This window comes from Pseudophryne corroboree, chromosome 3, assembly GCF_028390025.1.
Source record: "Pseudophryne corroboree isolate aPseCor3 chromosome 3, aPseCor3.hap2, whole genome shotgun sequence".
In the NCBI taxonomy this organism is placed as follows: Eukaryota; Metazoa; Chordata; class Amphibia; order Anura; family Myobatrachidae; genus Pseudophryne; species Pseudophryne corroboree.
In genome coordinates this window covers 7,986,017-8,004,171 of record NC_086446.1, presented here as the reverse complement: position 1 = coordinate 8,004,171, position 18,155 = coordinate 7,986,017, and the positions used below count along the sequence as shown (strand labels likewise).

Here is an 18,155-nt window from a genome sequence, read left to right as displayed (position 1 = left end):
GAATGACTTCCTCCGGAATGCCCTTTTCCTTTAGGATCCGGTGTTCAACCGCCATGCCGTCAAACGCAGCCGCGGTAAGTCTTGGAACAGACAGGGCCCCTGCTGCAGCAGGTCCTGTCTGAGCGGCAGAGGCCAAGGGTCCTCTGATATCATCTCTTGCAGTTCTGGGTACCAAGCTCTTCTTGGCCAATCCGGAACCACGAGTATAGTTCTTACTCCTCTCCTTCGTATTATTCTCAGTACCTTTTGTATGCAAGGAAGAGGAGGGAACATATAAACCGACTGGTACACCCACGGTGTCACTAGAGCGTCCACAGCTATCGCCTGAGGGTCCCTTGACCTGGCGCAATATCTTTTTAGCTTTTTGTTGAGGCGGGATGCCATCATGTCCACCTGTGGCCGTTCCCAACGATTTACAATCATTTGGAAGACTTCTGGATGAAGTCCCCACTCTCCCGGGTGGAGGTCGTGCCTGCTGAGGAAGTCTGCTTCCCAGTTGTCCACTCCCGGAATGAACACTGCTGACAGTGCTAACACATGATTTTCCGCCCAACGGAGAATCCTTGTGGCTTCTGCCATCGCCATCCTGCTTCTCGTGCCGCCCTGTCGGTTTACATGGGCGACCGGTGTGATGTTGTCTGACTGAATCAGTACCGGCTGGTCCTGAAGCAGGGGTCGTTCTTGACTTAGGGCATTGTAGATGGCCCTTAGTTCCAGGATATTTATGTGTAGGGAAGTCTCCTGACTTGACCACAGCCCTTGGAAGTTTCTTCCCTGTGTGACTGCCCCCCAGCCTCGAAGGCTGGCATCCGTGGTCACCAGGCTCCAGTCCTGTATGCCGAATCTGCGGCCCTCTAGAAGATGAGCACTCTGCAGCCACCACAGCAGAGACACCCTGGTCCTTGGAGACAGGGTTATCAACCGATGCATCTGAAGATGCGATCCGGACCACTTGTCCAACAGGTCCCACTTAAAGGTTCTTGCATGGAACCTGCCGAATGGAATTGCTTCGTAGGAAGCTACCATCTTTCCCAGGACTCGCGTGCAGTGATGCACCGACACCTGTCTTGGTTTCAGGAGGCCTCTGACTAGAGATGACAGCTCCTTGGCTTTCTCCTCTGGGAGAAACACTTTTTTCTGGTCTGTGTCCAGAACCATCCCCAGGAACAGTAGACGTGTCGTAGGTACCAGCTGTGACTTTAGAATATTGAGAATCCAACCGTGCTGTTGTAGCACTTCCTGAGATAGTGCTACCCCGATCAACAACTGCTCCCTGGACCTCGCCCTTATCAGGAGATCGTCCAAGTACGGGATAATTAAAACTCCCTTTTTTCGGAGGAGTATCATCATTTCGGCCATTACCTTGGAAAATACCCTCGGTGCCGTGGACAGACCGAACGGCAACGTCTGGAATTGGTAATGACAATCCTGTACCACAAATCGGAGGTACTCCTGGTGAGGATGGTAAATGGGGACATGCAGGTAAGCATCCTTGATGTCCAGTGATACCATGTAATCCCCCTCTTCCAGGCTTGCAATAACCGCCCTGAGCGATTCCATCTTGAACTTGCATCTTTTTATATATGTGTTCAAGGATTTCAAATTTAAAATGGGTCTCACCGAACTGTCCGGCTTCGGTACCACAAACATTGTAGAATAGTAACCCCGTCATTGTTGAAGGAGGGGCACCTTGACAATCACCTGCTGGGAATACAGCTTGTGTATTGCCTCTAACACTGCCTCCCTGCCTGAGGGAGTTGTTGGCAAGGCAGATTTTAAGAAACGGCGGGGGGGAGACGTCTCGATTTCCAGCTTGAACCCCTGAGATACTACTTGAAAGATCCAGGGATCAACCTGTGAGCGAGCCCACTTATCGCTGAAGTTTTTGAGACGGGCCCCCACTGTACCTGACTCCGCCTGTGGAGCCCCAGCGTCATGCGGCGGACTTGGCGGAAGCGGGGGAGGACTTTTGCTCTTGGGAACTAGCTGTATGTTGCAGCTTTTTCCCCCTACCTCTGCCTTTGGGCAGAAAGGAGGCGCCTTTAACCCGCTTGCCCTTATGGGGCCAAAAGGACTGTACCTGATAATACGATGCTTTCTTTGGCTGTGAGGGAACCTAAGGTAAAAATGCTGATTTCCCAGCTGTCGCTGTGGAAACTAGGTCAGAGAGACCATCCCTGAACAACTCCTCACCCTTATAAGGCAAAACTTCCATGTGCCTTTTTGAATCTGCATCACCTGTCCACTGCCGGTTCCATAAACCCCTCCTGGCAGAAATGGACATTGCACTAATTTTAGATGCCAGCCGGCAAATATCCCTCTGTGCATCTCTCATGTATAAGACTGCGTCTTTTATATGCTCTATGGTTAGCAATATAGTGTCCCTGTCTAGGGTGTCAATATTTTCCGACAGGGAATCTGACCACGCAGCTGCAGCACTGCACATCCATGCTGAAGCAATAGCTGGTCTCAGTATAATACCTGAGTGTGTATATACAGACTTCAGGATCGCCTCCTGCTTTCTATCAGCAGGCTCCTTTAGGGCGGCCGTATCCGGAGACGGTAGTGCCACCTTTTTTGACAAGCGTGAGCGCTTTATCCAACCTAGGGGGTGTTTCCCAACGTGACCTGTCCTCTGGCGGGAAAGGGTACGTCATTAGTAACCTTTTAGAAATTACCAATTTTTTATCAGGCGAAGCCCACGCTTCTTCACACACTTCGTTTAATTCCTCAGATGAGGGAAAAACTACTGGTAGTTTTTTCTCCCCAAACATAATACCCTTTTTTGTGGTACCCGGGGTAATATCAGTAATGTGCAACACATTTTTCATTGCCTCAATCATGTAACGTGTGGCCCTATTGGAAGTTACATTTGTCTAATCGTCGTCGACACTGGAGTCAGTATCCGTGTCGACATCTGTGTCTGCCATCTGAGGTAGCTGGCGTTTTAGAGCCCCTGATGGCTTTTGAGACGGCTGGGCAGGCACAGGCTGAGAAGCCGGCTGTCCCATATCGTCAAACCTTTTATGTAAGGAGTTGACACTTTCACGTAATTCCTTCCATAAGTCCAACCACTCAGGTGTCGACCCCGCAGGGGGTGACATCACATTTACAGGCATCTGCTCCGCCTCCACATAAGCCTCCTCATCATACATGTCGACACAGCCGTACCGACACACCGCGCACACACACAGGGAATGCTCTGACAGAGGACAGGACCCCACAAAGCCCTTTGGGGAGACAGAGAGAGAGTATGCCAGCACACACCAGAGCGCTATATAACACAGGGATCCCACTATAAATGAGTGTTTTTCCCTTATAGCTGCTTATATAATATATACTGCGCCTAAATTTAGTGCCCCCCTCTCTTTTTTACCCTTTTGTATGCAGGACTGCAGGGGAGAGCCTGGGGAGCGATCCTTCCAGCGGAGCTGTGAGGAAAAAATGGCGCCAGTGTGCTGAGGGAGATAGCCCCGCCCCTTTTTCGGCTGACTTTCTCCCGCTTTTTCTGGAAATCTGGCAGGGGTTAATTTACACCTATATAGTCTTTTGGACTGTATATGGTGTATATTTGCCAGCCAAGGTGTCTTATTGCTGCTCAGGGCGCCCCCCCCAGCGCCCTGCACCCATCAGTGACCGGAGTGTGAGGTGTGCATGAGGAGCAATGGCGCACAGCTGCAGTGCTGTGCGCTACCTTGTTGAAGACTGAAAGTCTTCTGCCGCCGATTTTCTGGACCACTTCTTGCTTCTGGCTCTGTAAGGGGGACGGCGGCGCGGCTCCGGGACCAGACGATCGAGGTCGGGCCCTGTGTTCGATCCCTCTAGAGCTAATGGTGTCCAGTAGCCTAAGAAGCCCAAGCTAGCTGCAAACAGGTAGGTTCGCTTCTTCTCCCCTTAGTCCCTCGTAGCAGTGAGTCTGTTGCCAGCAGATCTCACTGAAAATAAAAAAACTAATTCTAACTTTCTTTCTAGCAGGCTCAGGAGAGCCTCCTAGTGTGCATCCAGCTCAGCCGGGTACAAAAATCTAACTGAGGTCTGGAGGAGGGTCATAGTGGGAGGAGCCAGTGCACACCAGTTAGTCCTAAAGCTTTCTTTAGTTTGTGCCCAGTCTCCTGCGGAGCCGCTATTCCCCATTGTCCTTACGGAGTCCCAGCATCCACTTAGGACGTCAGAGAAATTATTTTAACTAATATACAATGCAGGGACCATCCTAGTGCTTCATATACAATCCATGTACCATCCAAGTAACCAATATACAATACAGGGACCATACTAGTGACCCCCAAAGACAATCCAGGGTCCGTCCTAGTGATCCATATACAATCCAGGGACCATCCAAGTAACCAATATACAATACAGGGACCATAATAGTGACCCCTAAAGACAATCCAGGGTCCATCCTAGTGATCCATATACAATCCAGGGACCATCCTAGTAACCAATATACAATACAGGTCCCATCCTAGTGACCCATATACAATCCAGGGACCATCCAAGTAACCAATATATAATACAGGGACCATCCTAGTGACCCATATATAATCCAGGGACCATCCAAGTAACCAATATACAATCCAGGGACCATCCTAGTGACCCATGTATAATACAGGGACCATCCGAGTAACCAATATACAATACAGAGACCATCCTAGTGACCCATGTACAAAACAGGAACCATCCTTGTGACCCATGTACAATACAGGTACCATCCTAATGACCCATATACAATACAGGGGCCATCCAAGTAACCAATATACAATACAGGGACCATCCTAGTGACCCATATATAATCCAGGGACCATCCAAGTAACCAATATACAATCCAGGGACCATCCTAGTGACCCATGTATAATACAGGGACCATCCGAGTAACCAATATACAATACAGAGACCATCCTAGTGACCAATGTACAATACATGTACCATCCTAATGACCCAAATACAATACATGGACCATCCTAGTGACCCATAAAAAAATACAGGGACCCATATACAATACATGGACCATCCTACTGACCCTTATACAATATTTTATCAGGGACCCATTTATAATTTATAATTTTTAATATATAATTTATAATTTTATCAGGGACCCATTTACAATACAGGGACCATCCCATATACAATACAGGGACTCATATACAATACAGGCACCATTCTAGTGACCCATATTCAATACAGTGACCATCCTAGTGACCCATATACAATACAGGGACCATCCTATTGACCCATATACAATACCAGGGACCATCCTAGTTATCCATATCCAATACAGGGACCATCCTAGTGACCTATACATACCCTCCGACTGTACCTTTTTAGCAGGTACAGTACCTTTTTTTTTTGGTCTGTACCGATTTTTGGCTCTCCAAACTTCCATTGAAAGTATAGGAAAAGGGGCGTGACAACTCCCCATTTACCTGTGACCACGCCCCCTTTTAAAATTTGTACCGGTTTTTGTGTGTAAAATGTTGGAGGGTATGCCTATTTACAATATCAGGGACCATCCTAGTGACCCATATACAATCCAGAGACCATCCTAGTGACCCATATACAATACAGGGACCATCCTAGTGACCCATATACAATACAGAGACCATCCTAGTGACCCATATACAATACAGAGACCATCCTAGTGACCCATATACAATACAGAGACCATCCTAGTGACCCATATACAATACAGGGACCATCCTAGTGACCCATATACAATACAGAGACCATCCTAGTGACCCATATACAATACAGGGACCATCCTAGTGACCCATATACAATACAGAGACCATCCTAGTGACCCATATACAATACAGGGACCATCCTAGTGACCCATATACAATACAGAGACCATCCTAGTGACCCATATACAATACAGGGACCATCCTAGTGATCCATGTACAATACCAGGAACCATCTTAGTAACCCATATACAATACAGCTACAATTCTAGTGACCCATGGGGGTCATTCCGAGATGATCACTCGCTAGCTAGTTTTAGCAGCCGTGCAAACGCTATGCCGCCGCCCACTGGGGAGTGTATTTTAGCTTAGCAGAAGTGCGAACACTTGTGCAGCCGAGCTCTGCAAAAACAGTTAGTGCAGTTTCAGAGTAGCTCTGAACCTACTCAGCGCTTGTGATCACTTCAGCCTATTCCTGTCCCAGCGAACGCCCAGCCACGCCTGCGTTTTTTCAGACATGCCTGCGTTTTTGCAAACACTCCCTGAAACTGGTCAATTGACACCCAGTAACGCCCCATTCCTGTCAATCTTCTTGTGGCCGTAGAAGGAAAACTTCGCTAGAACCTGAGAACAACCACAAAGGGCTTTGTACCCGTACATTGCCCGTGCGCATTGCGGGGCATACGCATGCTCAGACATGCAGTTTTTTCACCTGACCGCTGCGCTGCGAAAATCGGCAGCGAGCGATCCACTCAGAATGACCCCCCATATACAATACCAGGGGCAATCCCAGTGTCCCATATACAATGCAGGGACCATACCAGTGTCCCATATACAATGCAGGGACCATACCAGTGACCCAAATACAATGCAGGGACCATACCAGTGACCCATATACAATGCAGGGACCATACCAGTGTCCCATATACAATGCAGGGACCATACCAGTGACCCAAATACAATGCAGGGACCATACCAGTGACCCATATACAATGCAGGGACCATACCAGTGACCCATATACAGAGGTTTTGGGTTTTTTTTGCTAGTAATCTTATAGTCCCCCCTGTGGGATTTATGATCATAGCGCAGTATTTAGTCTATGATAGGCGTACTATACACAGTAGTTACCTGCGGCCACTGCCTATCTCCAGCTCCGGGAAAACTGTTACATATTTCATTTTAAAGTGGGAATATTTGTATCACATCAGATGTCAGGACTACATGTATTATACCTATACACTGGCAACTTGTCATTTACTGTTGATTAAATATGTTAATTTAATTCTGCAGCGTCCCCAGCGCCGGTGTTACATTAATGTTGGTTATAGTCACTCTGATATAAAACTGGCCCACTACTAGGGATTAATGTGACCAAAATCCACCCTACTTCCGGTATCTGCGTTCCATCACCTAACAGCCTGTGCGTTCCAGACTACTTCCGGAATCTGCGTTCCATCACCTTACAGTCAGTACGTTCCACCCTGCTTCCGGTAAATGTGTTTAATCGCCTTACAGCCTGTGCGTTCCAACCTACTTCTAGTATCTGCGGTCCATCACCTTACAACCTGTGCGTTCCACCCTACTTCCGGTATCTGCGTTCCATCACCTTACAGCCTCTGCGTTCCACCCTACTTCCGGTATCTGAGTTCAAGCGATTCCTACTCATCCTCCCGTCAGTGCGTTTCACCCACAGGAAAAACTTTAATATCCGGTGCTACAACTTCCGAGTGTAGAGAGTCCAGTCTTGCACGGAAGGGACTAGTTCCCCTTCCGTAGATGTAAGCAGGTGACGTCACAGGCCATGTGACCAGACCACGTGACCAGACCATGTGACTCACACACTGCAGCGTTTCTTGGCGCGCACTTCAAATTGAGTTAGCTATTGTGACAGGTAACAAACTCTCTTCTATAGACCTGTGGAACAGAGCAAATTAGGCACATAGAGGGAGCAGGCTGCAGCGGGAAGGGGCACGGAGCACCTGGGTGTCAGAGGAGGGAGACACGGAGCACTAGGGGACCAGGCTGCAGGGGGCACGGAGCACTTGGGGGAGCAGCAGTGGAGGGCACGGAAATTACCTTGAAGCACATTTACACTCACTCCGATACTATTGCTAGACCGGCTATGGCGTCGGCCTGGGTTTGTAGTGCGGTGGTGGCATGGGCAGATTTCTTATCTGCGGAGATTGACACCTTAGATAGGGATGCCATTCAAATGACCATAGAGCATATCAGAGATGCTGCCTTGTATATGAGAGATGCACAGAGAGACATTTGTTTATTAAGCTCCAGAATAAATGCTGTGTCTATTTCTGCTAGGCGACTCCTGTGGACCTGGCAGTGGACGGGAGATGCCGATTCTAAGCGGCACATGGAGTCCTTGCCGTACAAGGAGGGGAAGTTGTTTGGAGACGGCCTCTCGGACCTTGTCTCTACGGCTACGGCTGGTAAGTCGAATTTCTTACCTTATGTCCCCCCGCAGCATACTAAGAAGGCACCTCATTATCAAATGCAGTCCTTTCATTCCAATAAAAACAAGAAGTTACCAAGAGCAGAAGTCCTCCCCTGCGTCTGCAAAATCCACCGCATGACGCTGGGGCTTCCCGGGGGGAGGCAGATCTGGTGGGGGCTCGTCTTCGGTTTTTCAGCCACGTCTGGGTTCAATCGCAGGTGGATCCCTGGGCAGTAGAGATTGTTGCTCAGGGATACAGGCTAGAATTTGAAGACTTGCCTCCTCGCCGGTTTTTCAAATCGGCTCTGCCAACTTCCCCGTCAGAGAGGGAGTCAGTGTTGACAGCAATACAAAAATTGTATGTTCAACAGGTGATTGTTACAGTTCCTCATCTCCAGCAGGGAGAGGGATATTATTCAACCCTGGTTGTGGTCCCGAAACCGGACGGTTCGGTCAGGCCCATTTTAAACCTGAAATCTCTGAAATTGTACTTGAAAAGGTTCAAGTTCAAAATGGAATCACTCCGGGCGGTCATCGCCAGCCTGGAGGGGTGGGGATTGGATGGTGTTCCTGGATATAAAGGATGCATACCTTCATGTTCCAATATTCCCCCCCCATCAGGCGTTCCTGAGATTTGCAGTGCGGGACTGTCACTACCAATTTCAGACGTTGCCGTTTGGGCTTTCCACGGCCCCGAGGGTTTTCACCAAGTTAATGGCGGAAATGATGGTGCTCCTGCGCAGGCAGGGGGTCACAATTATCCCATACTTGGACGATCTCCTCATAAAGGCGAGATCTCGGGAGAAGTTGCTGGACAGCGTGTCTCTGTCCATGAAGACGTTGCAGCTACACGACTGGATTCTCAATATACCGAAGTCCCAGCTAGTTCCTACAACGCGTCTGACCTTTCTGGGCCTGATCCTAGACACAGACCAGAAAAAAGTTTTTCTTCCGATCGAAAAGGTTCAGGAACTCATGACCATGGTCAGGAACCTATTGAAACCAAAGAAGGTTTCAGTGCATCAGTGCACGCGGGTCCTGGGGAAGATGGTGGCTTCATACGAGGCCATCCCTTTCGGCAGATTCCACGTGAGGACTTTTCAATGGGATCTCTTGGACAAGTGGTCCGGGTCCCATTTACAAATGCATCAAAGGATCACCCTGTCTCCCAGGACCAGGGTATCTCTCCTGTGGTGGCTGAACAGTGCTTACCTTCTAGAGGGTCGCAGGTTTGGCATTCAGGACTGGGTCCTCGTGACCACGGACCCAAGCCTCTGAGGCTGGGGAGCAGTGGCACTGGGAAGAAATTTCCATGGTCTCTGATCAAGCCTGGAGACTTGTCTCCGTCTCCACATCAACGTCCTGGAGTTGAGGGCCATATACAACGCCCTGCGTCAAGCGGAGAACGGTTCTGATTCAGTCAGACAATGTCACGGCAGTGGCTCATATAAACCGCCAAGGCTGAACAAGGAGCAGAGTGGCCATGGCAGAAGCGACCAGGATTCTACGCTGGGCGGAAGGCCATGTAAACGCGCTGTCAGAGGTGTTCATCCCGGGGTTGGACAACTGGGAGGCGGACTTCCTCAGCAGGCACGTCCTGCATCCGGGGGAGTGGGGACTTCATCAAGAAGTCTTTGCACAGATCGCGGATCGGTGGGGCCTGCCTAAAATAGACATGATGGCGTCCCATCTCATCAAAAAGCTAAAGCGGTATTGCGCCAGGTCAAGGGACCCTCTGGCGGTAGCGGTAGATGCTCTGGTGATACCTTGGGTGTTCAGATAGGTCTATGTGTTTCCTCCTCTTCCTCTCATACCCAAGGTGTTGAGAATTGTAAGAATAAGCAGGGTCAGAACAATCCTCATTGTTCCAGATTGACCACAGAGGACTTGGTATCCGAAACTGCAAGAGTTGCTCACAGAAGATCCTCTTCCTCTAAGGCAGGACCTGCTGCAGCAGGGGCCCTGTCTGTTCCAAGACTTACCGCGGCTGCGTTTGACGGCATGACGGTTGAACGCCGGATCCTAGCGGAAAAAGGAATTCCGGAGGAAGTCATTCCTACCCTGATGAAGGCTAGGAAAGACGTGACATTGAAACATTATCACCGTATATGGCGGAAATATGTTTCTTGGTGTGAGGCCAGAGCTGCTCCTACGGAGGAGTTCCATTTGGGCCGTCTACTACAATTCCTTCAACAGGAGTGACCTTAGGCCTAAAATTAGGGTCCATAAAGGTGCAGATTTCGGCCTTATCCATTTTCTTTCAAAGAGAATTGGCCTCTCTTCCTAAGGTACAGACTTTTGTGAAGGGGGTGCCGCATATTCAGCCTCCTTTTGTGCCTCCGGTGGCACCTTGGGATCTTAACGTGGTGTTACGTTTCCTCAAGTCACTTTGGTTTGAACCACTTAAAACGATGGAGTTGAAATACCTCACGTGGAAAGTGGTCATGTTGTTGGCGTTCGCTTCGGCAAGACGTGTTTCAGAATTGGCGGCTTTATCGCATAAAAGCCCATACTTGGTTTTTCACGTGGATAGGGCAGAGTTGAGGACTCGTCCTCACTTTCTGCCAAAAGTGGTCTCATCTTTTCATGTGAACCAACCTATTGTCGTGCCTGTGGCTACAAGGGACTTGGAGGATTCCGAGTCCCTGGATGTAGTCAGGGCTTTGAAGATTTATGTGACCAGAACGGCTCGGATCAGGAAGACTGAAGCTTTGTTTGTTCTGTATGCGGCCAACAAGGTTGGCGCCCCTGCTTCAAAGCAGACTATTGCTCGCTGGATCTGTAACACGATTCAGCAGGCGCATTCTACGGCAGGATTGCCGTTACCGAAATCGGTTAAGGCCCACTCCACTAGGAAAGTGGGCTCTTCTTGGGCGGCTGCCCGAGGGGTCTCGGCATTACAGTTGTGCCGAGCAGCTACTTGGTCGGGGACAAACACCTTTGCAAAGTTCTATAAGTTTGATACCCTGGCTGAGGAGGACCTCCTGTTTGCTCAATCGGTGCTGCAGAGTCATCCGCACTCTCCCGCTCGTTTGGGAGCTTTGGTATAATCCCCAAGGTCCTTACGGAGTTCCAGCATCCTTAAGGACATTAGAGAAAATAAGATTTTACTTACTGGTAAATCTATTTCTCGTAGTCCGTAGAGGATGCTGGGCGCCCGTCCCAAGTGCGGACTTCTTCTGCATGACTTGTATATAGTTATTGCTTACATAAGAGTTATGTTATAGTTTTCGGTGATACCGTGGCTATGTTTTTGTTCATACTGTTAACTGGGTAAGTTTATCTTAAGTTATACAGTGTGATTGGTGTGGCTGGTATGAACCTCGCCCTTAGATTTACAAAAATCCTTCCTCGTACTGTCCATCTCCTCTGGGCACAGTTTCCCTAACTGAGGTCTGGAGGAGGGGCATAGTGGGAGGAGCCAGTGCACACCCAGAATCCAAAGCTTTCTTAAAGGGCCCTATCTCCTGCGGAGCCCGTCTATTCCCCATGGTCCTTACGGAGTCCCAGCATCCTCTACGGACTACGAGAAATAGATTTACCGGTAAGTAAAATCTTATTATATCTATAGTAATACAGGGACATGATTGGGGAGTTGAGGGTATCTGGAAGCATCACAGTGACATCACTTACTGTATATCTATAGTAATACAGGGACATGACTGGGGAATTGAGGGGTCTGGGTGTATCGCTGTAATGTCACATATCTATAATAATAATACAGGGACATGACTGGGGAGGTAAGGGGATCTGTGAGCATCACAGTGACGTCACAAAGCTAGGGACATGATTGGGGAGGTGAGGGTTTCTGGGAGTATCACAGTGACGTTACTTATATCTATAGTAATAATACAGGGACAAGACTGGGGAGGTGATGGGATCTGGGAGTGTCACAGTGACATCACTTATATCTATAGTAATAATACAGGGACATGACTGGGAAGGTGAGGGGATTTGGGAGTGTCATAGTGACATCACTTATATCTCTAGTAAATAATACAGGGACATGACTGGGGAGGTGAGGGGATCAGTGAACGTCACTGTGACATCACTTTTATCTATAGTAATAATACAGGGACATGACTAGGGAGGTGAGGGGCTCTGGGAGCGTCACAGTGACATCACTTATATCTATAGTAATAATACAGGGACATGACTGGGGAGGTGATGGGGTCTGAGAGTGTCACAGTGACATCACTTTTATCTATAGTAATAATACAGGGACATGACTGGGGAGGTGATGTTATCTGGTTAGGTGAGGTGGTCTGGGAGTATCACAGTGACATTACTTATATCTATAGTAATAATACAGAGACATGACTGGGGAGGTGAGGGCATCTGGGAGCGTCACAGTGACATCACATATCTATAGTAATACAGTGACATGATTGGGGAGGTGAGGGGTTCTGGGAGTGTCACAGTGACACCACTTATATCTATAGTACACTTTTATCTTTAGTAATACAGTGACATGACTAGGGAGGTGAGAGGATCTGCGAGTGTCACAGTGACATCAGTTATATCTATAGTAATAATAAAGGGACATGACTGGGGAGGTGAGGGGATCTTGGAGCGTCACAGTGATGTCACATATCTATAATAATAATAATAATACAGGGGCATGACAGAGTAGGTGTGGGGATCTGGGCGTGTTACAGTGACATCACATATCTATAGTAATAATACAGAGGCATGATGGGAAGGTGAGGGGATCTGCGAGCGTCACAGTGACATCACTTGTATCTATAGTAATAATACAGGGACGTGACTGGGGAGGTGAGGAGATATGGAAGTTTATACAATGATATTTGATGTGTCCCCCTATACCCAGGGTTACACGGTAGTGAGGAAGACATCCGGTAAGTTCGAGACACCCAGCAGCTGTCCCCGTGTGTCAGGAAGACTGAGCAGAACCCAGAGCCCCATCACGGTGCCTCCACCTCACTCACTGATACATGAGAGACACAATAACCAGAAGATCCTAGAACTCACCAACAAGATCATTCAGCTGCTGACTGGAGAGGTGACTGCTGGGAATGGGACATTATACAGTAACACCGGGGAACGTGTCTGGGTGATGACTGGAGAGGTGACTGCTGGGAATGGGACATTATACAGTAAGACCAGGGGATGTGTCTGGGTGATGACTGGAGAGGTGACTGCTGGGAATGAGACATTATACAGTAACACCAGGGGACGTGTCTGGGTGATGACTGGAGAGGTGACTGCTGGGAATGGGACATTATACAGTAACACCGGCGGATGTGTCTGGGTGATGACTGGAGAGGTGACTGCTGGGAATGGGGCATTATACAGTAACACCAGGGGATGTGTCTGGGTGATGACTGGAGAGGTGACTGCTGGGAATGGGGCATTATACAGTAACACCAGGGGACGTGTCTGGGTGATGACTGGAGAGGTGACTGCTGGGAATGGGGCATTATACAGTAACACCAGGGGACGTGTCTGGGTGATGACTGGAGAGGTTGCTGCTGGGAATGGGGCATTATACAGTAACAGCAGGGGTTGTGTCTGGGTGATGACTGGAGAGGTGGCTGCTGGGAATGGGACATTATACAGTAACACCAGGGGATGTGTCTGGGTGATGACTGGAGAGGTGACTGCTGGGAATGGGACATTATACAGTAACACCAGGGGATGTGTCTGGGTGATGACTGTATCACTGTGTGTGTCAGATTCCTATAAGGTGTCAGGATGTCACTGTCTATGTCTCCATGCAGGAGCGGGAGTATATAGAGGAACACAGGGGTCTGTACAAGGACATGATGATGGAGAATCACCGGCCCCTCACATCACTGGGTAAGAGGAGACTGTCATGTATTGTACAAGGGAGAGCAGGTATGGGGGGCCCTATATACACACATCATCTGATAATCACATATATACAATGTACTCAGTCACTTTGTGTCTCCTACAGATGGACCCAGTAACAGAGATACCCCAGAGAGATGTCCCCGTCCTCTGTATTCCCAGGACTGTACAGAGGAGAATCACAGGACCCCACAGGAGGATCAGGTAGGTGGGATTTAGGGTCTAGACAATATACCAAAGTGACTGACGCTATGTGATCTGTAGAGGAGCTGTGTGTGTCTTATACACTATTATACTATTTACTATCAAATAATGAAATAAGCCTTATTATAAAGTGTTCATTATTGTTGGTATTTAGGGTGAAGATAGGAGTAATGTGACTGATATGAAGGCAGAAGATATAGAGGGAGAAGAGGAGACGTATGTGACTGATATGAAGGCAGAAGATACAGAGGGAGAAGAAGAGACGTATGTGACTAATATGAAGGCAGAAGATACAGAGGGAGAAGAAGAGACGTATGTGACTGATATGAAGGCAGAAGATATAGAGGGAGAAGAAGAGACGTATGTGACTGATATGAAGGCAGAAGATATAGAGGGAGAAGAAGAGACGTATGTGACTGATATGAAGGCAGAAGATATAGAGGTAGAAGAAGAGACATATGTGACTGATATGAAGGCAGAAGATATAGAGGGAGAAGAAGAGACGTATGTGACTGATATGAAGGCAGAAGATATAGAGGGAGAAGAAGAGACGTATGTGACTGATATGAAGGCAGAAGATATAGAGGGAGAAGAAGAGACGTATGTGACTGATATAAAGGCAGAAGATATAGAGGGAGAAGAAGAGACGTATGTGACTGATATGAAGGCAGAAGATATAGAGGGAGAAGAAGAGACGTATGTGACTGATATGAAGGCAGAAGATATAGAGGGAGAAGAAGAGACGTATGTGACTGATATGAAGGCAGAAGATATAGAGGGAGAAGAAGAGACGTATGTGACTGATATGAAGGCAGAAGATATAGAGGGAGAAGAAGAGACGTATGTGACTGATATAAAGGCAGAAGATATAGAGGGAGAAGAAGAGACGTATGTGACTGATATGAAGGCAGAAGATATAGAGGGAGAAGAAGAGACGTATGTGACTGATATGAAGGCAGAAGATATAGAGGGAGAAGAGACGTATGTGACTGATATGAAGGCAGAAGATATAGAGGGAGAAGAAGAGACGTGTGTGACTGATATGAAGGCAGAAGATACAGAGGGAGAAGAAGAGACGTATGTGACTGATATAAAGGCAGAAGATATAGAGGGAGAAGAAGAGACGTATGTGAAGGGTGATCTGCAGTGTAAGGAGGAGGAAATCCCTACAGATATCAGCACAGGTGAGCAATAAACACTTTATTTTATTTATTTACAGTTCCTTATATAGCGCATCAAATTCTGTTGCTCTTTACAATTGGAAACAGTGATAAAATAAAACCAAACGAGTGAAAACAGTGAGATAACAAGAATAGGTAATAACAGAAATTCATAGAGGTAGGACGGCCCTGCTTTCAAGCTTACAATCTATAGGGAAGTAGGCATTGATAGACAAGGATAGGTGTTGACTATTGCAAAAAGGTCCACCAGATTGCAAAAGTCCTTGGTGGGCTGTATGATATGGTTACACAGCAATGTTGGCCTGGTGTCGGGAGGATGGGAAAGTGAAGAAAGTAAAAACATGTGAGGTTATGTGTGGACTCTACAGTGGGGATGTAATTGGAAAGTAAAGTATATGAAGCTATGTGGGCATTTCCAGAATTCGATACACTCACCTTCAGGAATTGCTTAAAGTTTTGGAGACTAGAGGCGAGTCTTATTGTGCGTGGGAGGGGATTCCACTATTTTATTACAGAGTAGAGTCCCATATTCTCCTTCCTTAGTCACTACAGCAATATCTCATTCTACACCCTTTTCTGTCAGTACAAACTAATGAGAGATATGTATCTGACCATTGGAGGAGTCCAGAGCCATCAGCCCCTATTATACTCCTGCTCTCCCATTCGCATCATGTCACAGTATGTTACCAGCCCAGAGATCTGACCAGTCTCCTCACGACACTCTCTGGTGTATCATATACATCAGGGGACATCAGCCCCTATTATACTCCTGCTCTCCCCCTCACATCATGTAATTTTGTGTTACCAGTCCAGAGATCTGACCAGTCTCCTACCTATACACTCTGGTGTATCTCATACATCAGGAGCCATCAGCCCCTATTATACTCCTGCTCCCCCTCACGTCATATCACTGTGTGTTACCAGCCCAGAGATCTGACCAGTCTCCTCCCCACACTCTCTGGTGTATCTCATACATCAGGAGTCATCAGCCCCTATTATACTCCTGCTCTCTCCCTCACATCATGTCACTGTGTGTTACCAGCCCAAAGATCTGACCAGTCTTCTTCCCACACTCTATGGTGTATGTTATACATCAGGAGCCATCAGCCCCTATTATACTCCTGCTCTCCCCCTCACATCATGTCACTGTGTGTTACCAGCCCAGAGATCTGACCAGTCTCCTGCCTACACACTCTGGTGTATCTCATACATCAGTAGCCATCAGTCCCTATTATAGTCCTGCTCTCCCCCTCACATCATGTCACTGTGTGTTACCAGCACAGAGATCTGACTTGTCTCCTCCCCACACTTTGGTGTATCTCATGCATCAGGAGCCATCAGCCCCTATTATACTCCTGCTCTCCCCCTCACATCATGTCACTGTGTGTTACCAGCCCAGAGATCTGACCAGTCTCCTCCCCACACACTCTGGTGTATCTCATACATCAGTAGCCATTAGCCCCTATTATACTCCTGCTCCCCCTTACGTCATATCACTGTGTGTTATCAGCCCAGAGATCTGACCAGTCTCCTCCCCACACCCTTTGGGAAATCTCATACATCAGGAGCCATCAGCCCCTATTATACTCCTGCTCTCCCCCTCACATCATGTAATTTTGTGTTACCAGCCCAGAGATCTGACCAGTCTCCTCACGACACTCTCTGGTGTATCTCATACATCAGGAGCCATCAGCCCCTATTATACTCCTGCTCTCACCCTCACATCATGTCACTGTGTGTTACCAGCCCAGAGATCTGACCAGTCTCCTCACGACACTCTCTGGTGTATCATATACATCAGGGGACATCAGCCCCTATTATACTCCTGCTCTCCCCCTCACATCATGTAATTTTGTGTTACCAGTCATGAGATTTGACCAGTCTCCTCCCCACACACTCTGGTGTATCTCATACATCAGGAGCCATCAGTCCCTATTATACTCCTGCTCTCCCCCTTACATCATGTCACTGTGTGGTTACCAGCCCAGAGATCTGACCAGTCTCCTCCCCACACTCTCTGGTGTATCATATACATCAGGGGACATCAGCCCCTATTATACTCGTGCTCTCCCCCTCACATCATGTAATTTTGTGTTACCAGTCCAGAGATCTGACCAGTCTCCTCCCCACACTCTCTGGTGTATCTCATACATCAGAGCCATCAGCCCCTATTATACTCCTGCTCTCCACCCCTCACATCATGTCACTGTGTGTTACCAGCCCAGAGATCTGACCAGTCTCCTCACGACACTCTCTGGTGTATCATATACATCAGGGGACATCAGCCCCTATTATACTCCTGCTCTCCCCCTTACATCATGTAATTTTGTGTTACCAGTCCAGAGATCTGACCAGTCTCCTACCCATACACTCTGGTGTATCTCATACATCAGTAGCCATCAGCCCCTATTGTACTCCTGCTCTCCCCCTCACATCATGCCACTGTGTGTTACCAGCCCAGAGATCTGACCAGTCTCCTCCCCACACTCTCTGGTGTATCTCATACATCAGGAGCCATCAGCCCCTATTATACTCCTGCTCTCCCCCTCACGTCATGTCACTGTATGTTACCAGCCAAGAGATCTGACCAGTCTCCTCTCCACACTCTCTGGTGTATCTCATACATCAGGAGCCATCATCCCCTATTATACTCCTGTTCTCCCCTCACATCATGTCACTGTATGTTACCATCCCAGAGATCTGACCAGTCTCCTCACGACACTCTCTGGTGTATCATATACATCAGGGGACATCAGCCCCTATTATACTCCTGCTCTCCCCCTCACATCATGTAATTTTGTGTTACCAGTCCA

General features: G+C 48.0%; 1 protein-coding gene across 1 annotated transcript in view; it reads left to right on the top strand.

Annotated features, from left to right (window-relative positions):
• LOC135056938 (uncharacterized) overlaps positions 1-18,155 on the top strand; it is a 140,576-nt gene that overhangs the window by 104,613 nt on the left and 17,808 nt on the right. The window contains exon 10 of the mRNA XM_063962719.1: positions 14,316-14,396. Coding sequence (XP_063818789.1) covers positions 14,316-14,396 — 81 coding nt within the window. The remainder of the gene's footprint in view (positions 1-14,315; positions 14,397-18,155) is intronic.